Source organism: Ostrea edulis, chromosome 2, assembly GCF_947568905.1.
Source record: "Ostrea edulis chromosome 2, xbOstEdul1.1, whole genome shotgun sequence".
Taxonomy (NCBI): domain Eukaryota; kingdom Metazoa; phylum Mollusca; class Bivalvia; order Ostreida; family Ostreidae; genus Ostrea; species Ostrea edulis.
In genome coordinates, this window is record NC_079165.1 from 58221757 (window position 1) to 58244565 (window position 22809).

General features: G+C 35.6%; 1 protein-coding gene across 3 annotated transcripts; it reads left to right on the forward strand.

Annotated features, from left to right (window-relative positions):
- Positions 1 to 15: 15 nt before the first annotated feature.
- Positions 16 to 21261, forward strand: LOC125680344 (MBT domain-containing protein 1-like). Of its 3 annotated transcripts, XM_048919833.2 has the most exons (22): positions 41 to 180; positions 2588 to 2603; positions 2742 to 2863; positions 3024 to 3177; positions 3489 to 3646; positions 3758 to 3851; positions 5155 to 5234; positions 5323 to 5440; positions 5550 to 5687; positions 5785 to 5873; positions 5992 to 6135; positions 8427 to 8520; positions 8604 to 8683; positions 8793 to 8894; positions 9014 to 9161; positions 9266 to 9345; positions 9439 to 9503; positions 9594 to 9763; positions 10315 to 10422; positions 12521 to 12682; positions 19792 to 20216; positions 20309 to 21261. In XM_048919833.2, exons 1-22 carry the CDS (start codon positions 178 to 180, stop codon positions 20444 to 20446), a joined length of 2688 nt encoding a protein of 895 aa, XP_048775790.1. In that variant the 5' UTR covers positions 41 to 177; the 3' UTR covers positions 20447 to 21261. The 3 variants fall into 3 exon arrangements, with proteins under 3 accessions (XP_056010531.1, XP_056010532.1, XP_048775790.1); XM_056154556.1 differs by lacking the exon at positions 2588 to 2603 and having other exon boundaries at positions 16 to 201; XM_056154557.1 differs by lacking the exon at positions 2588 to 2603 and having other exon boundaries at positions 16 to 201; positions 10315 to 10410.
- Positions 21262 to 22809: the final 1548 nt, after the last annotated feature.

Sequence of the window (22809 nt, forward strand, 5' to 3'; positions counted from 1 at the left end):
TTCTAACGGCATATATTGCAGAGGTCGCACATGCGTAGTGGGACTATACATTTGTTGTTTCACTAAATCCAGGGACCCATATAGCAGACTGGAGGTTTTTGTAACCGTTATCACAGAAAAGTTGAAAGAAAATTTTATAAGTCTCACCCTTTTCACTGTGCTTTATGGTATTTCAATATGGTAAGCATGAATGCACTCGAAGTATACTGTCTTGGTTTGTTATGATCAGGGGTTAACAGTTTGGTGCTGTGTTTACGTTTTGATTCCGGACAAATTTTACTTCAAAACTGAGTAATAGGATGATTTTTCTTAATTCAACGTTATTCCAGATTTTATAGTAACGTTCATGATATGTTCGTCTATTTCGTCTTTTATAATACGCTTACGGCATGGATAAATCCAATCTTTAGCTTGATGTGGGTCAAGGTAATGCTGCCATCTATATTGGCAGAGATAATAAGGATTTTGTCACTTTTAATCATATACAGAATATTGATATCTCAAGGTATGATGAGAAACTCATTGAAGACATGATATTGATCAGTAATTTAAAACTACTTTTCTACTCAGTACTGTTCGATAAATCTGATATTATTACCTGATTTCTCCATCATTTGACCATCTTGTTTATGTTTTTACTATGATTTGAGGATTATGATATGAAGGAAACTACACATAGCATGATTTTGTACCCTTTTGCCTATAACATAAGAACAGAAGACTTTGACATTGTGTATACATTAAGACTTGTGTTAACCATCTTGGTACTATCAGAGTTCTTGAAATTTCTTTGGAAGTGTCAGACATTTGGTCCGATACTGTTAGAAATAGTGTCAGCCCAAACAAAATTTTGTCAGTCCAGAAAAAAATGCATTGCTTTTGAGGTATTTATAAATTTTATTTATAATCAACTACATGTGTTATTGTATTCAATCTCCATCTCAGCTATACGTTCATAAATTCTCCTTTCATACCCTTTCGCATCTTCCTCACACTCTGAATCTTCTTCAATTCACGGAGTCACTTTTTTGCTCCATTTCTCTCTCATCCTCCACTTCTGTCCCATCCTCCACTTCTCTCTCACCCTCCACTTTTCTCTCTATCCTGTCTATTCCTCTCAACTTCTTTCTCATCTTCCTCTGCAGTCGTTTAAATTACTCTCTCTCACTTTGGCCCGGGTGTAGTTGGTCTCGCGACTTTTGAGCAGATGGTGTCACGTAGTAATAGGTAAAACCGCATCAAACAAAAGTCATTGTCTCCCAGATTCCCGGTTTCTTTTCTCCTCGTAGTTCTCACAACAGATTCTTCACGTTTACGTTTCAATGTCTTGCCGGATTTAGCATCGATTTGAAAATTTATGGGCCACATGGCCGCCATTTTTCCCGGTAAAAAACGGACTTTGATCCCGATCTTTTATCGGCCATCAGGACCGACAATTAAGTAATTTGTGTCGGACATTTACTACTTTTATCGGATAATGCGACATTACCGACACTTTTCAAGAACTCTGGTACTATGCAATTTTACATGTTCAACTTCATCTGCAACAAATTTAGCATCCCTAAGTGATTTTGAGGGCCTATACATTGTTTCAGGACAGAAAATATGTTGAGCGCTTGGACCAGGGCTAGAAATAATTAGTTTTATTCATTGGTCACTTGAGCTACCAACTTCATTTTTTAATGGTCAATTGAGAACGTTTACTATTCCTATGGACCAGTTGATTTGAAAATGACTGGCCCAAATTCCATGTTTGAATAATAAAAATAAAACTTTTTGTTACGGAAAAAGATGAGCGTGATCTGATTGGGGATTATGCAGTTCAAGACAAATTGTTCTTTCTAGGTATACTTTGACAACTCATTCTTAAAAACATTCACAAATTTATCAACATTGCGTTACTTCATTGTACAACTTTTTAAAAAATTTATTTTAGAATACTTTGCATCCGATAAAAACCTGGACACACACACATATAATTTACTAGCCAGATTATTGAAGAATTTTGATATGGATTCAAATTAACCAGCCACAAGGGCACATGCTCTTTACAAAGCACTGGCCCAAATCCTTAACTTACTAGCCCAGATAATGGGGCCATCAATTATTACAAGCTCTATAATTGGACCAGATCTCGGGATTACCTACAATTGGAAGCAATTTACCCCCATGCTTTAGCTTCCAATGTTTTACACCCCAATAATACAAACAACTCTGACATTTCTTCTTTAAATGCAAAATTTTTTAAAAGGAAAAAATTATCTGCTCTTTTCCAAGGCCTCCTGAACACTACTTTTAATGTGCCTTAAACACAGTACAATGCCTATATACTTCATTCTATACTATAGAATTATAAAATGTGTGTAAAAGTAATATGATTAAGACTTGATACTGTCAAAACATGTGTGCTAAAAAGCAGATCCTAGGAGTGGCTCCTGTAGCTTAATGTATCTAAATCTCATGTCAACTGACTTTCCTTACTGCTCCTACCTTTTTGCAAAAATACTTAGTGATTTTTATTTAATTGAATGTACATGTATGTGCCTTATAATGTACTTTGATTTTTGATTATTTTTTTTTTTTTTAGGATCAAAGTGACACAGGTTGGTATCACATATTCCAAGACTTCTCTTAGAAAAGCCATTTTATTTTAAAATAAAAAATTTGTCAAAATGTATTGATGATAAACATAATCGGGTGATACATTCTGACTATGTTGGGGTTACTTTTAATTATTTTAGACTGGGGAGGATGGAACACGAGAGATTCCGTGGAGGGAGAGTCTTTCTCCCGAAAGGATGACTCAAACCTTAGCATGGGGGATGCTAAGTCTGATTCTGTTTATGATGGCAGCAATATTGGGGCAAGTATTTTTATATAGATACAAATAAAGGACATAAAATAGAAAATGAATTTTGAAATAATTGTCAAGAATGACTGTTGTTTAAAAAATGAAATCAAAACTATGCAGCAGTAGTTATTAGATATTTGACTTGAAACTTTTATTAATACACATATTTCAGAATGACGATGATTACAGTAATATGTATGATGAGTACAATGATTTTCATGAGGGATCAGATACGGAAGAGGATGATGAAGATGAAAATGAGCGTCCATACACATCAACTCCACAGTCCATGCCTTTTAAATTCATTAATGGAAAAGATGGAATGGGTAAACCAATCAAAATTTCTCCTTTCCCCATTTTTATAGTGGATGATGTGGCTTAAATAAATAAAGTTAAATTTTTCTCTCACAAAAACTTCAACTTGGTCCATGGCATGCATATTTCTTTATTTCTTTTGACCTAATTTCAATAGAAATCTAAATGCCCTACCACCACCAAAAATCAAAGTATAGACAGTAATTTCTTAAATTTGTATTTTTGAGTATATCTACATTAATTTATATATTTTAAAAATACACATTGTAAATATGTCTTTGACATTGAATGTACTCATATGTAATGAATTGTTTAAATTTAGCAACATGTGAAAAGTGTGGGGCAGTAGGAATCAAACATGCCTTCTACTCCAAGTCAAAGCGTTTCTGCAGTCTATCTTGCTCTCGAAGCTTTGCCACTTCTCAGAGAGAGGGAAAACTGAGCCCCACAGGAAAGGGTGATAGAGTCATGTCACCACTGGTATGAAATACTGAATCTTTGAAAGGCAGTCTTATTTATTTTTCATGCAAGTTAGATATATTTGACCAGCTTTTAATGATATGACTTGAATAAAGTTTTGAATAATTTTAGCCTCCCAAAAAGCCAGCAGCAAAGAAGATAGCAAACCAAGTCCACAACTCAAGACCCGTGGACAATGTTCCCAGATCACTAACCAAAAGAACAGGTTTGACTTCATTGTAAATCGTGACGCTGAGTCATGTCAATAAGTGATTCATGTTATACTAACTTCAGTTCACACAGAGTTACATTGAGTAGTAATTTATATCAGACTAACTTCAGTTTGCAGAGTCATATTAACAATTTTTGTGATGTGCCCATAGACAGTTAACTGTTGAATTGTTGCCACTTAATTCATCACCCTTTTCGTTATAACGTTGCATTTTCTTAGGAACATTTTTCCTATTACTTGAAATTCTCGTTAAAACGCCAAATTCACTATCGCCATTTGCCACTCTGTTTTTATTACAAAAGTCTATTTCAAAGCATTAATTATCCCGATAAACCACCAGTTGTCATTGAAGCAGTAAACTGGTCATTATTGATCTCCGGCGTACACCTGGGCAGAATGATCCAAGTATTTTCTGTATTAGATAACAAGAAAATTACTTAATATGAACTGTAGTCTTGTTGCTTTTACATCATAAAAATTTCAGTTTACCTGGCTTTGTCACGAAAGAGGTTTCTGTTCAATTTCGAGGAAAATAAGCAAATTATCATGTACCACAGAAACAATCTGAAATATATGAAATAACATGAAATCGCCAATCATTTTACTGTCTTATGGGAAAAGTCCATTAAAAGGAGGACAGTGGTGATATTTTGGATACAAAGGATTAAATTCTTGTCAATTAATGACAGGTCACCTGCCAGTAAACGGCCATGCAGTGTGATAAAACTGATGCTGGACAAGGTTTTAATATACTGTGTATATGTGTCCTGTATGTGTATTGTTTTTAAAATGAAGCATTTCTTTAATATATTTTTACGACATATTTTAACATTAATTACTTAAGTATTGCGCCATAAATTCAAAAGATCAAAAGGTGGCAGTTTATCGAGAGTTGATGGTACTGTTAATTTGAAACTGATGACATCACACTGTATCAACATTAGGAATACATTCATTATCATATAAATGTGTTTAGATATACAGAAGAAGTAAATTTATCATTACTAGAGTAACTGGATCCAAGGAGTTGAGTCACGTCTTGTTGACAGGTCAAACTCGACACTGTATCTCATCCATGCCTGTCAACATGACATGATCTGACTCTTTGGATCAAGTTACTGTAGTAAAAATATATGTACGTTGTAATTATATCAGATCAAGTTCATTTCACAAAGAGTCATTAGACTGATTTATATCCAATTAATTTCAGTTCCCACTATCAAACTAGGATTCTAGTAGATGTATCTGACAAACTTTTAAAAGTTGTTACTATTTATAGAATAAATTGTTATTGAAGGTGGGTTGAAAGGATTTGACTGGGGACCTTACATATCCTCTGGAGGGGCAGAAGCTGCACCTGTTAGCTACTTTAAACATGTATGTATGGAGGGAAAACTTCAGCTGGTATTTTATAGCACCTGTCATCTGCTTTATACCTTATGTGAAATGTAATTCATCATTTCAGTGTCCAATGTTTGATAGCTGGCACAACATCACAACAGGGATGAAGCTTGAAGTCATCAACTTTGAGTGTGACCTTGCCAGTAATGCATTCTGGATTGCCACAGTCATTAAAATAGCAGGTGAGAATAAGGAGTTCCTATTAAAATCCTTTTGATTACCATTTATGTGGCTCAGTTTAACTTTCCTTTGTTGAAAAACCATTCAAATATTATGTTTATACTTTGACAGGGTACAAAGCTTTGATGCGTTATGAAGGTTATAATGCCAATGACCCATCACATGACTTCTGGATTAACCTGTGTACAGAGGAAGTACATCCAGTTGGCTGGTGTGCCACTAGTGGGAAACCCCTTGTTCCTCCGAAGTGTAAATATTAAAAACACTATGTAGTAGATTCTACAAAGATCAGCCCACCCTCAGCATAATATTGGACATTTCACACACTTTTGATTTCAATTTTTAGATATACAGAACAAGTATTTGGATTGGAAAGAGTACTTGGTGAAAAGACTGACAGGTTCCAGAACACTTCCCAATAACTTCTACAACAAGGTATGATTTCAGGATGTAGGCCAGATTACAAGTTTATTAAAGTGCATATAGGTCATCAGTAAAACTAGATATGTGTACTGTTGGATTGCCTTATATGATGTGTTTTTGGTATTACCAGGTGGTGGAATCTATCAATAGTCATGGTTTTAAGCACCACATGCAGGTAGAAGTGGTGGACAAAATGTGTGTGTCAGCTATGCGTGTAGCTAGAGTGGAGGAAATTATTGGGGGAAGATTAAGACTTCAATATTCAGACACAAAGGTTTGTATAAAAATTTGTATTTTGGCTTTTCGGTGATAAACTACTAGACCTCAGCATTACTAGACCTGACCTCATGTACAATACTTTTTCTCCCTCTGTATTCATTGATTATTATTATAAGGCTATCGTCTTTAGAATGGTGAGAATGCTGTATCTTCTGAGAATGATGAAATGGTTTTGTTTCATTGTAAAACAGGTCTATTAAAAATTACTTTAATATGCTGTATTTATTCTGATTCTTGCAAATATTTTTTTTTGCTCTACCTTTAGATTTCTTTAATGTACTCTCATCTCTGCTCTTTCCTATGCCTGAGAAGCCCAAGTCAATTAGTGACATTATCTGTGTAAACAGATCAACATCAGAGATTAGACTGCTCTTTCCTATGCCCGAGAAGCCCAAGTCAATTAGTGACATTATCTGTGTAAACAGATCAACATCAGAGATTAGACTGCTCTTTCCTATGCCCGAGAAGCCCAAGTCAATTAGTGACATTATCTGTGTAAACAGATCAACATCAGAGATTAGACTGCTCTTTCCTATGCCCGAGAAGCCCAAGTCAATTAGTGACATTATCTGTGTAAACAGATCAACATCAGAGATTAGACTGCTCTTTCCTATGCCCGAGAAGCCCAAGTCAGTTAGTGACATTATCTGTGTAAACAGATCAACATCAGAGATTAGACTGCTCTTTCCTATGCCCGAGAAGCCCAAGTCAATTAGTGACATTATCTGTGTAAACTGATCAACATCAGAGATTAGACTGCTCTTTCCTATGCCCGAGAAGCCCAAGTCAATTAGTGACATTATCTGTGTAAACTGATCAACATCAGAGATTAGACTGCTCTTTCCTATGCCCGAGAAGCCCAAGTCAATTAGTGACATTATCTGTGTAAACTGATCAACATCAGAGATTAGACTGCTCTTTCCTATGCCCGAGAAGCCCAAGTCAATTAGTGACATTATCTGTGTAAACAGATCAACATCAGAGATTAGACTGCTCTTTCCTATGCCCGAGAAGCCCAAGTCAATTAGTGACATTATCTGTGTAAACAGATCAACATCAGAGATTAGACTGCTCTTTCCTATGCCTGAGAAGCCCAAGTCAATTAGTGACATTATCTGTGTAAACAGATCAACATCAGAGATTAGACTGCTCTTTGGTAGAGATGTAAAATTGTAAAAACTAATATACCAGTATATTGTCTATCAATTTCATTATATTCCATCGGAAAGGGAACTAATATTAAACTTGTTATACCCCACACAACAAAGTTGCAGAGGGTATAATGTTTTTGACTCGTCTGTCAGTCCCTTTTTTTGTCAGTGCTTTTGTGAAACTTTGTAGTTAATAAGGACACATTGTGTAGATGTGCATATTCCCAAGAAATTCTGATCTTTTGAACTTAGAATTTCGAGCCCGTCTGTCCTGTTCTTGCAATAATGCATAGCATTACCATTCATTATGTGAGACATTGTCAAGCAATGTTGGAGCATGGGGTATGCGAGCTTGCTCACTTTTGCTTTCTTTCATGCATGATGAAGCTGAAAAGTGGAATAAAATTCACGTCCATGTAATATGCTTTTTATACATCAATTTTAAATTTGGCTGTATGTGAATTGAAGAAAAGGTTATGAAGAGTGGAACTTGTGATGATGAACTTCAGAACTGGAGTCTCTGAAATAATCGTGTAGAGAGTTCTGATCTGATTCAAGTTATGCTCTATTCAGGGGCCCATTTTACAGAACAACTTACAACAAAGTTGCAAGTCTTAAATTGTATTACATAAGTTTAAATGAATGACTTCAAACATTTCTGAGACTTAATTTTCAGCATTATTATATCCCACGCTACAAAGTTGCGGAGGGAATAATGTTTTTGACCCGTCCGTCAGTCCCTTGTCAGTGCAACTTCTCTGAGACCGCTCAACAGAATTTCGTGAAACTTTGTAGTTAATAAGGACACACTGTGTAGATGTGCATATTCCCAGGAAATTCTGATTCAATAATTTTTTTGGGAGTTATGCCCCTTTTGAACTTAGATTTCGAACCTGTCTGTCCTGTTCTTGTCAGCGTAACTCCTCTAAGACCGCTCATCAGAATTTTGTGAAACTTTTTAGTTAATAAGGACACACTGTTAGATGTACATAATCCCAGGAAATTCTGATTCAATAATTTTTCTAGGAGTTTTGTGCATTTCGAGCCCATCTGTCCTGTTCTTGTAGTAATGCGTATCATTACGATTCATTATGTGATGCATTCAGATAACTCTAATTTAGTACTTCATCTTCAGGAGGAGGATGACTTTTGGTGTCATTGTCGATCATCTTTAGTTCACCCTATTGGCTGGTCCCAGCAAATGGGACACAAACTACATGCTACTAATGGTAAGCTTACTTTTTCATTTAGATTGTATTTGGTGCATAGGTATTGTAATGTATTCTCAATGTGTTGTCCATTTGTGTTTAAGATTACCGAAACAAGTGCTTGAATAAAATAGCTGTAGAGAAATATGATGCCAGTGATGCCACTCCAAGCTTGTTTGCCAAAGTAAGTAATTTGGTAGAGTAAATTAGGATAAAATGGCATGGAAATTATGTCCTTAGTTCTTTATACACACACTACATGTAGAAATATTTGGATCATTTTTTTCTTCCAGATGAAGGATCCTCCAAATGGATTAAAATTTCAGGTTGGAATGAAGTTAGAAGCCATTGATCCATTAAACCTATCTGCTATTTGTGTTGCCACTGTAATGAAGGTATGTACATTTTATTATTACTTAATGACAGTTTTAACTTGCAGTAATTCTGTAAAGGATGTGATATTGCCCAGATTTCTCGCACAGTTGTTAAGAAATACTATGTGGTTTGTATACAGGTGCTTAAGAATAATTATCTGATGATTGGTATTGATGGGTCCATGGCAGAGAATGGATCTGACTGGTTCTGTTATCATGCCACCTCACCTTGTATATTTCCTGTTGGATTCTGTGAAATCAATGGTTTAGATCTCACCCCACCCAGAGGTTGGTAGCAAATGTGAAATGAATTATTATTTAATGCTAAACTATGTTGATATGGTCATAAATGTGTTTGAGTAATGTTGATAGGAAGTATTCCTTTATGTTAGGTCATAAAGGTCCATTTAAATGGTTTGACTACCTGAAGCATATGAAGGCTGTAGCAGCACCTGTCAAACTGTTTGACAAAGTAAGTACAATCTTATCAATATTCTGACAGGAAAAAACAAAACATTCTCTCAACAATTCTTTTACTCGTGATATTGAAATAATTTTTGTTCAGGACATACCAAAGCATGGTTTCAAGAGTGGAATGAAGATTGAAGCCGTTGATTTAATGGAGCCAAGGTATGTAATGCTTACCACACTCGTACATGTACATGCTTTGTTGAATCATTTTTGTACAAATTAATTTGATATAAATTTTATTTGTTCCAGACTTATCTGTGTGGGGACTGTTTCAAAAGTGGTTGGCCGCTTGTTGAGAGTTCACTTTGATGGCTGGGAAAATGAGTATGATCAGTGGGTAGACTGTGAATCACCCGATATGTACCCAGTGGGTTGGTGTGAGGTTATGGACTACGGTCTGGAAGGACCGAGGGTCAAAGGTCAGAAGAAAGAGTTTTGCTAAATGAGAGATAGGCAGAGGTGGACAACTTGGCTTTGAAATTATACTTTTATTGGTTTTAAGTCATTACATTCAAGGCTATTCTTTAAGTGTAGTGAAATTTTGGAAATTTCAAGGTGATGAATCAAAACCTTATCAATTTGAAATCTACATTTGACAAAAATATCCAATGTTTTTAGGGATGATTGGATCCAGGGTGAGGGTCACAGTCCAGAAAGATGGACTAAATTTTGTGAAAAATAGTGGGTTCTAGATAATAACTTGACCACCTTACATCTGACTGAATCAATCAAACTATGATACATGGTTACTAATCATGTCAAAAACATCCACACTTTTCTGGCTCACTACATCCAATATGTGACAAATGTACTCAAATCTTTGCTTTCCACTAAATAACAATTGTGACTTGACAAACGCACCTCTTATGCCATTTATTTTATTGTAATGATTAATTTATCTAAAATTATCATATGTCATGAAAGTATTGTAGACACTGAAATAATCTTGGGTTGTAATTTTGTATTTCAGTGGAACAAGTTCAGCAAGTAATACCTACACATAAAATGTCAAAGGAGCAGAAGAAACGCAAAGGCAAAACCCAGATATACAAAGGCCCAAGAAAGAGTAAGAAAACCGGTTAGCCACACATGTAGAAGTGGATTGATTCTACATTTCACATTTTATACTTCTTTCATAGTTTCACTTGGAGCTTGTAGCATAGTTTCTTTACATAAGGGCTATTCCAGAAATAAATACATGGCGGGGTCGGGAGGCACCTTTTGTATATACCAAGCACCCATAAAAAAAAAAAAAAAAAAATTACCCCATGACCCATCAAATTAATAAACTCATTTTACAATGACCCATCTAATAAAAAAAAATAAAATAACCAGACCCACCACAAAAATATTTTTAAAAATGAAAACGGTACAAATCTCGCGAGGTTTTCGGGACAAACATTCTAGTCAATGACGCGGTAATGCCTGTGCGACATTGTATCACAGTAGTTCTGAAGAAACGATGTCGCATCAACAATCAAAGGCATCTATGGCGGGAATGTTGGAAAGATTGGGAGTCCAAACGATGCTATTATCATGTAATGGGTATGGATATGTTTTTCCACGAATCGTTCGTCTTCTAATGGAGCCCGCGCCCGGAGGCCTCTAAATCACCATCACACCGACTGATAAATATAACGCATCGGTACCCTCGTATAAATCAACTAAGGTTTGCCTATTTTTATTAGAAAACGGAATACCTATTGGTTTCAAAATATTCCCAAAATCGATGCACTGGAAACTGTAATAATCTACAGAACAGAGTTCGTCGCCATCACGTCCAAAGGGACCCTACTAAACGCGCCTCTAATTTGAAGAGTGCCGTAATGGAAAGTTATGCGCTGCAAAGAGCGACAACTCGAATAGTTCTATGTTATTTCCGATTTCGAAAGCAGCATTTCGAAAGCACGTTTTCAATTTTCCCTCCGACGTTTTGTAACCAACACGACAAGAGCGACAATAAAAATATTCTGAAAACTCAACACCCACGTGGCACAAAATAAAACAATAGAAACTACCCACTACCCATAATAAATATTTTTTTAACAGTCCAACCACGGACCAATTAAAATATGAAAAAATACGACCACCCACACAAAAAAATATCGTTTGCCACCCGACCCCCCCCCCCCCCCCCCCCCCCCCCATTTGATCATTTCTGGAACAGCCCTAAAGTGATTTGATCATAATTTACGGGATTTCTGGCAATTCAAACTTCTCTTTACCCAGGATACTGGTTTTCTTATTGTAGTTTATGTGTATTGGTACTCAGTGCATGTATACTTCTCATTTAAATCCACCAAATAGTTAAAACTAGAACTGTCCTAATGGGACTTATACCCCCTGCAGGGCATATAAGATGATGGGAAATATTTAATGCAAGCACATTGGATATTTTCAAATTATCTACAGGGCAATCAATGTGAATCAGAAAATGTCCGTAACTTCCATAACTGTTAAAATATTTCAATGAAAATAGAAGATGCACAACTACATTATATATATATAAGATGAGAATAAAGTTTGAATCAAATCTGTTCAACGGTATTAGAATTAAACTCTGGACAAAGTGTACAACCCCCAAAATGAAAAGAAAATGTGCGTAACTTCTATAACTGTTAAAATATTTCAATGAAAATAGGAGATGCACAACTACATAATATATAGAAGATGTGCATAAAGTTTGAATGGAATATGTCCAGCGGTATTAGAAATAAACTTCGGACAAATTGCGTCTACGGACAGACGGACGGACAAAGTGATTCCAGTATACCCCCCCCCCCCCCACCAAACTTCGTTTGAGGGGGGTGTAATAATAGATCATTTGCATGAACATTTAAAATATTTGTATCGTTGATAACATTTTCATATATCCACATGTATTGAGAAATACTGTAGGTGTGCTTGTATTACTATATTCGAAATATATCACAATTGTAGAATCTAATTTAGGGAGAATTGTAGCAACCATAAATTTTTGTGATCAGTGTCTCTGTGTTATTTTACACAGACTTGATTTTGATTAAAATAAATACTGGTACAGTACTATGAGAGCATTGTATATTAACTGAATGTAAACTCACTGGTGACAATTCAGAGGAAAAAATAGGAGTATTATTACAATCATGATACCCTACATTTTTTTGCAAAAAAGAAGTATTTTAATATTATGACAGAGAGGAAGACCAAGCTTGGCTCCCCATTAGCTGACCAGCAGCATCGGTCTCTACAGGAGAACAACCGTGATCAGGGATTTTTGTCCTATGGCAGCCGCACTCGTCCAGCCCACCACAGTCTGCCACCGCTAGTGGATCCTGTGGTGTCATCAGTTGCTAAAGGTAATAGAAATATAGCCATCTTTCTTGAGTTTTATGAAGCTTCTTTTTTTTTTTTTTTTTTTTGGTTGGTTTTGGGGTTTTTTTTTCATACATTTATATCAGTATATTCCTGATATGCTAATTTATCTCTGTACTTCCACCTTACAAATTGCAGGGATCGAAATTAACTTTTTTCACTACTAGCAAATTTTAGCTAGTGGATTATTTTCCAACTAGCAAAATTGAGCTTTTACTAGCATTTTTCAATCAATTGCTGTTTTACATGAATTTAAGAAAACAAGCATGTCTCTTTATCAAAATATAGGGAAAATCTTTTAAAATCTCCTTTAAAGTGCAATAATAAAAATAAGATTGTGAATTCTTTCATTTAAAATTTAATGAATTATCATACAACATACAGCTGTACATGGTGTATGGTGAGGGTCATAGGGTACACTTGTGCGGCGTACTCGCTATCCAGAGATCTACCACCTATTTACAACATCATGTGGATTGAAATCTTGAAGACTGTTTGCACCAATTCAAACTATATGTTCAAAACTTTTGGAAATTTCATTTTAAAAATTCTAGTTGAAAAGAAAACCCTGCGAACTCTGAAGTGTTTGACTATAGAATACAGAAGGACACCGCGTGAAACGGTGACACACTGTCATGTGTTGTTTCATGTAGACACGGATGAGATCAACATGCTTGCTGTTTAAATCAGACGTCACTGAGACGCCCGAAGTGTGCTTGAAGCAGGCCATCTTTGACATCACTGACTGAGATGACCTTGGCCTTAGTTATTTATTCGATCCACGTTTACTTTTTCAATACTTGTATATTCATTCTGTAAAGCGTTTCTATGCACAAGACAAAATTATTGTAAACTTCAAAGTACAGCCAATAAACCGAGGAAGTCCGGGAAAAGATCGGGGGGGGGGGGGGGGGGGGGAGGTTTCACTCACAAAAAGTTGCAATCACTTGTGATTTTTTACACGCAATTTCAATTTTTAACTCGCATTTAGCAAGTATTTCCCCTTAATTTCGTTGCCTGCAAATTGCAGCCTCTTTTAAATACATCAATATCTGTTTACCAAAATTTCTGTGGATAAGGTATAGGTTACCATGTGGCACATTTCATCTAATTTACTCTACCCTCTAAATATACTTGTATTTGGGTCTCTTACACTTAATGCCAGTGTTTATTCAACAGCAACTTTTTACTCAGTCTAATACTAGATACCCAATTTCATCCTTGTAGCCAATTTTCATACCATGAAATACAGTTTCTCTTGCTGGTATGCTCCATTTTTCCTGAATTCATGTACTACTTATTTCCAGTGGGTAAAATTCGCTGATAGGGATGTGTATGTATTAGTGAGTAGCTACTCGCAGAATTGTCAAGCCTTGCATAGTGTAGATTCAAGTGCATCTTGTTTTGTCATGTTTGTTGAATAATCACTTAATCTGACATAAAAACTCACTTTGAGCTAACACTCAAATTGAGTGTTACATGTAGCTCAAAGTGAGTTTTTATGTCAGATTAACTTCTGTCAGTGTCAATCTTTTCACATTTTTATCTTCAAGTTGAATTTCAGTCAAACTTGGCGTAAAACCTTGTTAGGTGAAGAGGATTTCAGTTAGTCATACATGTTAAATTCAGAGTAGAATCTACTATTTAGAGGGAGATCATCCTCTTTCAACTTTATTTAGAGAAAAATTTTAACAAAACAACCTTTACTGACCTCATCCCCCTCCCCATTTCTTAAAAAAGTTTTAGAGCAACAGAGTCACTTTAGACAAGAGTGATTATTTGTCAAATCTCAATGCAAAGCTCACCACTATAAATGAAAAATAAGAGGGGGGATTCTTCAATCTTAATTTCATCTGGAAAATTTACCATTTTAGTAATTTATAGACAATGTCTTGGCATGTTTAAAATAAATCAAAGTTGGTGGCATTAATTATGCAGAATTTTGTTTCCCAAATGGATGGGTTGAATCTATGGATTGGGGTTCAGTCATTCTACTTTTAATTGTTCTCTATTGATGGGGTGTTTTTTTTTTCAATAACAGGGTCTAGAAAACAAGAGCTTTCAAGTTACATGTATCAATATCTTACATGTAAATCTGTTTTAGAGGGTATAAAGTACTCATCCCTTCTCTCCCTAGAAGATATTTCTTGTCATTAGGAATACATGTACATGAAATGGTATGATAACTTCTAAAAGGACGCATTTACAGAGCCGTGGCTTTGTATGTCTTTGAATGCTACACCCTATATTGGTTAATAACACACAGGCTGTCCAGCAACCATAAAATTCCTAAAAAGTCCTTAAAAAAATTTAATTTTGCTAAAATTCCTTTAAAATGTTAAATTAAAGGGGAAATCCTTTAAAAAGGCACTAATTTTCCCGGTTAATTTCTATTTTTTAGGTCACCTGAGTAAACTCAGGTGACCTATTGCAATTGGTTTTCGTCCGTCGTCATGCGTTAACAATTGAACATTTTTAACTTCTTAATAACTACCAGTCCAATTCTTTTCAAATTTGGTATGAAGCACCATTGGGACAAGGGGGACATAAATTGTAAATTTCAGGACTCCAGCACCCCTGGGGCCCTAGGGGCAGGGCAAAAACTGCCCAAAATTGACCAATTTTCAAAAATCTTCTTCTCAAGAACCACACACATGTGAGAAAAACTAAATGCATGGTGATGTAGAGCAGGAAGGCCTCTACCAAAATTGTAAATTTCATGATCCCCGGGGTAGGGGTTCTGACCCCAGAGCGGGGCCAAACTTGTTATATAGTGTTTATGTGGAAAACACTTGAATTACCTCTTCTTTAATGCTATTGATACTAAATTGAAAGTAAATAGATATTTAGGAAGAACAGGTAGTCCTTTACCAAAATTGTAAATTTGATTATTCCAGGGGTAGGGGTTTTGGTATCAGGGTGGGGCCAAAATGGTCAGTTATTAAATGTGTGAACAATAGACATTTTTAACTTCTTCTTGATAATTATCATTCCAATTCTTTTCAAATTTGGTATGAAACATTTTAGAACAAGGGGAACATAAATTGTAAATTTCAGGATTCCTACACCCCTGGGGCCTTAGGGGCAGGGCAAAAACTGCCCAAAAATGACAAATTTTCAAAAATCTTTTTCTCAATGACCACACACATGTAAGAAAAACTAAATGCATAGTGATGTGGAGCAGGAAGGCCTCTACCAAAATTGTAAATTTCATGATCCCCAGGGTAAGGGTTCTGACCCCAGGACGGGGCCAAACTTGTTATATAGTGTTTATGTGTAAAACACTTTAATAACATTTTCTTTAGTGCTTTTGATACTAAATTGAAACTAAATGGATAGAGCAGGTAGTCTTTTACCAAAGTTGTAAATTTGATTTTCCCCAGAGTAAGGGTTTTGATCCCAGGGTGGGGCCAAACTTAGTATATATAGTATTTATATGTAAGTTTACTGATACTGTATAAAATCTAAGTGCATACTTAGAAATAGCAGAAAAGGATGTACAAAAAATGGTGAATTTCATAACCCAGGGTTATGACTTTAGGATGAGTCCAAATTAGTCATATATTTTGATGTTTTAATGTTAATACACCTATTATTTAAAGCCTTTCATCAGTGTATGCACTTTTGAGGGCAGTGAAGTTTTAAGAACACATCTTGTTTTATACTGTTGCTGAACATTAGAATTTAGCTTAGATATTCAGAACAGGAATTTTTTTCTAGATTTCATAGCCCATGGAGGTAGTGATACTTTTTCACTAGTATTCAGGTGACCAATAAGGCCTGTGGGTCTCTTATTTAAAAAAATATATTTCTATTCTAGCAATTTTAAAAATGCATTCAAACTGAATTTGACCAGTGAATCCATGTGTCAAGCTGTTTATTGCTTGTGACTTTGTGACAAAGATGTGACTATTAAGGTTATGGCCAATAATAGCTGGAAGACACCCTTCCTGCACAGAGAGTATTTTTTGTGAGTTTATTGTTAAAATTGCGAAAGTAAAACCATTTAAATGTCTTAAACTGTCCTAATTTAGATATGAAATAATTTTAGCCCAACATTTTCGTAATTTTAGCCCTTAAATAACCCTTATTTTTTGTCAGAGAGTGTGGACAGCCTGAACACAATGTAAGCTAAATGGTTCACCACATTGGTTGCAAGACTGAATTTTCTCGGTTTCAAAGTCAGCTCATAGGTGGTGATTATCCAGAAACACGAAAACAAAAGTAGAAATCCAAGTTGTGACAAAAAAGTGCTTAGCACTTTAAAATTGACAACTAAATTCAAGAAATACGGGATATTGGAACTAGAAAATTTTGAAACGCTTCAGAAAAAGAAGTTACGAAAATTATGCGTCACTTGGGCAACTCTTGTATACAAATATTAATGATTGCCAAGACGACTCACTTTCTGATGCAAAAAACTCTGCCTTGTTTGAAAGTTATTTTTCAGAATGTTGCAAGTGAATACCCTAGTACCAAAAACATGAGTTATTGGATTAAATTTCTGATGTTTTGTAACGGAGATAAAACAAAAAGTTAATAAAGTGAAAGGAATTTAAAGTTAATAATTTTTCTTTATGCACGTGTGGGGATATTTTCTTAATTAGATTTAATTTTTCGAGTCATTAAAACAACCAACCACTATGAAATCATATAAATAATCACAATTAATGTATTCATCTTCAGACACGTACATGCAGCAACATTTAGGACCCCACCCCCCTTTTTATGCCCCCCTTTGAAAAAGAGGGGGCATATTGTTTTGCACCTGTCAGTCGGTCGGTCGGTCGGTCTGTCGGTCGGTCTGTAGACCATGTGTTGTCCGCTCAATATCTTGAGAACCATTCACTTGATGATAATGATATTTCATATGTGGGTTAGTTATGAGCCCCTTTGAAAAAGAGGGGGCATATTGTTTTGCACCTGTCAGTCGGTCGGTCGGTCTGTCGGTCGGTCTGTAGACCATGTGTTGTCCGCTCAATATCTTGAGAACCATTCACTTGATGATAATGATATTTCATATGTGGGTTAGTTATGAGTAGAAGAGGATCCCTATTGTTTTTCAGGTCAAAGGTCAAGGGTCAATCTACTCTGGACATAAGAATATAATGTCCGCTCAATATCTTGAGAACCCTTTGCTTGAAAGACATCAAACTTGGCACACTGGTACATCCTAAGGAGTAGATGACCCCTATTGATTTTGAGGTCATATGGTCAAAGGTCAAGGGTCAAACTGGGCATAGGAACATACTGACCATTCAATGTCTAGAGAACCCTTTGCTTGACAGACATCAAACTTGGTATGCCAGTACATCTTCAGAAGAAGATGACCCCCATTGATTTTGAGGTCACATGGTCAAAGGTCAAGGGTCAAACTGGACATAGGAATATACTGTGAGAACCCTTTGCTTGACAGACATCAAACTTGATACACTGGTACATCTTCAAGAGAAGATGACCCCTATTGATTTTCAGATCACATGGTCAAAGGTCAAGGGTCAAACTGGACATTGGAATATACTGTCTGCTCCATATCTTGAGAACCCTTTTCTTGACAGACATTAAACTTGGTACACTGGTACGTCTTCAGGAGAAGATGACACCTATTGATTTTGAGGTCACGTGGTCAAAGGTCAAGAGTTAAACTGTACATAGGAATATACTGTCCGCTCAATATCTTGAGAACCCTTTGCTTGACAGACATCAAACTTGGTACACTGGTACATCTTCAGGTGAAGATGACTACTAATTATTTTAAGGTCACATGGTCAAAAGTCAAGGGTCCAATTGGACATAGGAATATACTGTCCGTTCAATATCTTGAGAACCCTTTGCTTGACAGACATCAAACTTGGTACACTGGTACATCTTCAGGAGTTGATGACCCCTATTGATTTTTAGGTCACATGGTCAATCCACTCTTGACATAGGAAGATATTGTCTGTTCAATATTTTGAATTGATGATACTACTCTCAATTAAATGATGTGTGTGTGTATAATCCTTTTCAATTTTGCACCATGGGGGGCATATGTGTTTTACAAACATCTCTTGTTTTTTGTTGAGTTTATGATTTTGAGGTTTGAGCTAAGATTTTTTCTACAAATATAAATGCACCTTTTTTCTCCCCACCCCTCAACTTTCAAAATCGACGCTAAACTGTACCTGAACTCACTATTGATAACAAAGTGCTTGTCTACTGAAAGTTGCCCAAGTTAACGCAGAAAATGTGATCTCATTGGGCATACTAAATATAAAAACCGCGACGGAATTGGAGACGAAATAATGGTTCCGATATTCCATATTGATATGCAATCATTAGATACTTGCGCAGTGTAGGTTCTGGTTTGCTTAACTTAACCATAACTTCTGCATTCAAGGCCACAAAAGGATTTCAAAGGTGTTTCTTTTATTTTTATGTGGAAAATTCTTTTAATATCCTCTTCTCCAAAATGACAAATGCACAAATTTTCAAATTAGTATGCAAGCATCATTTGTATTGTAGATTCAAGTTCACACCATAACCCCTTGAGTTTGGAAGGGGGCAAAAAAGCTATCAAAGTTTTCTAGACTATAGGAAAATACATGTATAAGAAAAATCTTATGAAGAACCCAAAAGTGTAAGATATGTCAAATATGCTAATTTTACTGTAGATTCAATTCATAACCACAGGGTCAGAGGTAGGATTTACATAGGAAGAAAATTCTGTAGAAATTTTCCCAAGAATCACAAGGGTACAATTTGCTCAATGAAAGCACTATGATGCACAAACCTCTCAACTTGACATTAAAGGCTTATTAACAAACAAGATGCATCACAAAATACATGTATGAGTATAAAGATTATGCACTTAATCCACTTCCATGCTTAAATATGATTCCATTATTTTTATACCCACATAATACAAAGTAGACTGTTATTCTTTAAGAATTCTAATTTAGTGAAGATTCAAGTGCTCACTGCAGTTAGGGTGAGGCCATTATTGGGATTTAATGTTTGTACATGGGAAAATGCAAAATCTCAGATGAACAATGTTGCCCGTGGACAAGTCTCAGTCTAACATGAATATAACTTTATATTGTTCTTATTCTAGGACCATCAGAAATGGAGACTTCAGACACAAGCACCAACGATGGACCACCACAATTAAGTCCTCACTCCATTACAGAAAACCAGTCAAAACCCACGTCACAAACTACAGTTCATTCTGAAAGCCAATCAAAGTCATTGTCACAAATATATATTAAACAGGAACCGTTGGACACATCCCATAATCAGTCCAATTCTAGCATTACCACTTCACCTAATGGAAAAACAGCCCTGTCTAATCTCTTGCTGTCCAAAACCACTAATCATGTGAAAACAGTCTCTCCTGCAAATTCCCAGGTTAATGAACAAATGTCATTACTTGCCACACGCCAGTCAACTGTGACGCCTGACCAGTGGTCTGTGTCTGACGTCTGCTACTTTCTCAAATCACATGACTGTGCTTTCTACTGTGAAACCTTTGTGAAAATGGTAATAATGAAAATAGATACATTTGATAATATAATTTAAAAGTCTTGCATATAAACTTTTTCAGTTTATTTTTTATTTCTCTCTTGCTTTAGGGAATTGATGGTCAGAAGTTGTTAGCCCTAACCAAGGAGCAGATAGCTAGTATCACAGGGATGAAAGTTGGTGCTTCTCTGAAGATCTCAGAACTTGTTCAGCAACTCAAATCCAGGTGCAGCAAACAAAATGTTTAGTTGTACTGGAAGAAAACCTGAGTGTCAGGTGCAAGGCAGCATAATTACCCAGACTCCAGGAAGGTCTGTTTCAAAGTGCTTCAGTGTAATACTTACATAACCAGCAGATGAACCTAGTGCAATTCCATGCAAAAGTAATGGTCACTTTCCTTGAAAACTGTCAATAGTATTCTTAATTTCATTGTGTAATAGTGGTTTATTACTGTTGATTTATGTTCTTGTACATTTCTTTACTTTCATGGAAATCTGAGCATAATTTGTGTACTGTCATAGCTTTTTGAAGAGCATTTTATATTGTGTATCTATGTGCATGAATGTGAATGAAAGGTTCCTGAATTTTAGATTGACCTATTGCATAAATAGATATCAAGTGATAATGTTTTATTGATCTGAGAAAATAAGGGCATTGATTTCATAACGAGGTAAACAAAGAAGTGTACATAAATACTCTATACATGTGTAGGTCATTGTAACAGTGAAGATGGACATGAGTGTTTGTGTCAAAGAAAATTTCCATCGAAAATATTTTACAGAAATAAAATTTTATTTGGTATATGGCAATAAAGTATGTCCATGGGTTTGGGTGAGGCGGGATTATGTCATGATTTTAATGTGATTTGTACAAAAGTTTATAAATATTTTGTTTATAAGGAACATGAATTGTATTTAGTTGTTAAAATTAGATTGCAGATTAAGGAATTTTATTTTATTTCTAGTTTATTTTGTACAAAACTGTATATACAATCTCTATACATATTGAGTAAGATTTTATTTTACATGTTAATTTCAATTTATTAAAAACTCAGTGTTGAGAAGTTTGTATTTTTGTGTAGTAAAGAATCTGTTATGAGATAAGTTTCACTGACAACCATCAATTTGCATTTAGTGATTCAGTCCAGGATACACCAATTATCTTTTCCACCTGTCTTCGGTTAGAATATTGAGATGACTACCAAATGATAATATTGGAAGATGAACCATTTCTGCAATCCCTCATTACCCGTGGGGAAATTTTATTGAAATGATCATCAACATTGCTCAAATTCTTATACAGCTGCAGTCTGACCATGGTCATAAATTGCTTGAAGTGTACTATATGCTGTCATGTGTTTATGGATGTGTGAAAAAAAATCCTGCCATTTGCTATTTCACTGCATTATTACAATATACTACTAACGCAGTAGAATAGGGACTAGCTTTAGTCAGACTGAGATATTTGAAGAATGGATATTGTGGTGATGTTTTTGAACAATAACCTGGGGGGGGGGGGGGGGGGGGGGTAATCTAATAACAGTTATGACCAACATGCATGTGAAATTCGATGGTTGGTAGTATACTTTGGGAGACATCACTATGGAGCATCAAATTAATATTGATCATTTTAGAAACCAATATTCGGTTGATGCGAACAAGAATTCCATTAGAAATAATTATATTTTTTTAATTCTGGATTATTCCTCACATTAATTGATTTGTTGGTAGCATTAATTATTCTGCTGAATTGATGCACACAATAATTGAACTATTGCTCTCTTCAATTGAATTGTAGAGCACATCAATTAAATTAATGTGCTCAATAATTGAATTGCTCTCTTCAATTGAACCATTCATTAAAGACATCTTCATTTATTTGAGTTTATGTTAATTTGGCACTCCATACGACACAAAATATATATTACAATCCAATTAAAATTAGATGTTAGATCCGCTCACATACTCGCTACACAAACGTATGTGAGCGGATCTAACATCTAATTTTAATTAGATTGATAAAATTGCAAATCAAATTAAGATGGTCAAATGAAGACGATACACTTAACAGTAAAAATGACCAGTGTGTTGCAGATTATCAAATTAATGCAGAGCTATTAGTGGTGTAGGCTTATTTTGTCAACATCATCAGGACTTGATTCTGTTAAATTATCTGTGTTGTCAGCAATGTTGAGATCTACCGGTAGGTCGTGTCCCTTGAGACCAGATTTGTATCCGTCTGGTCATTTCCATCATGTGGTGTTTCATTTCATGATGGTGCACAGGCAGAGATGATCGTGCTCAACCCACAACTGGTTTCATCACCATCATAATCTAAGCTGGTGTTTCCTCATTAGAATGCCTCCACTCTACACACCAAACAAGTTTCTTAGTTGTTGATTCTAACCCTTATTCTTGTCCAGATCCTTAGAGGAAATGTCTTGCCCTTGATTACAGGTGATTTCGCGTTATCGTTCTGAGCTTACTTGTGGCTTTATAAACTTCTCCAATTGGCCAACACCACATCCTTTAGCTACTCTCCTTGCAAGCCGCAACCAGTTCTTGGTAATTACTCCTCTTCATAGCTATTTATGACCAACTTAGCCCCACCT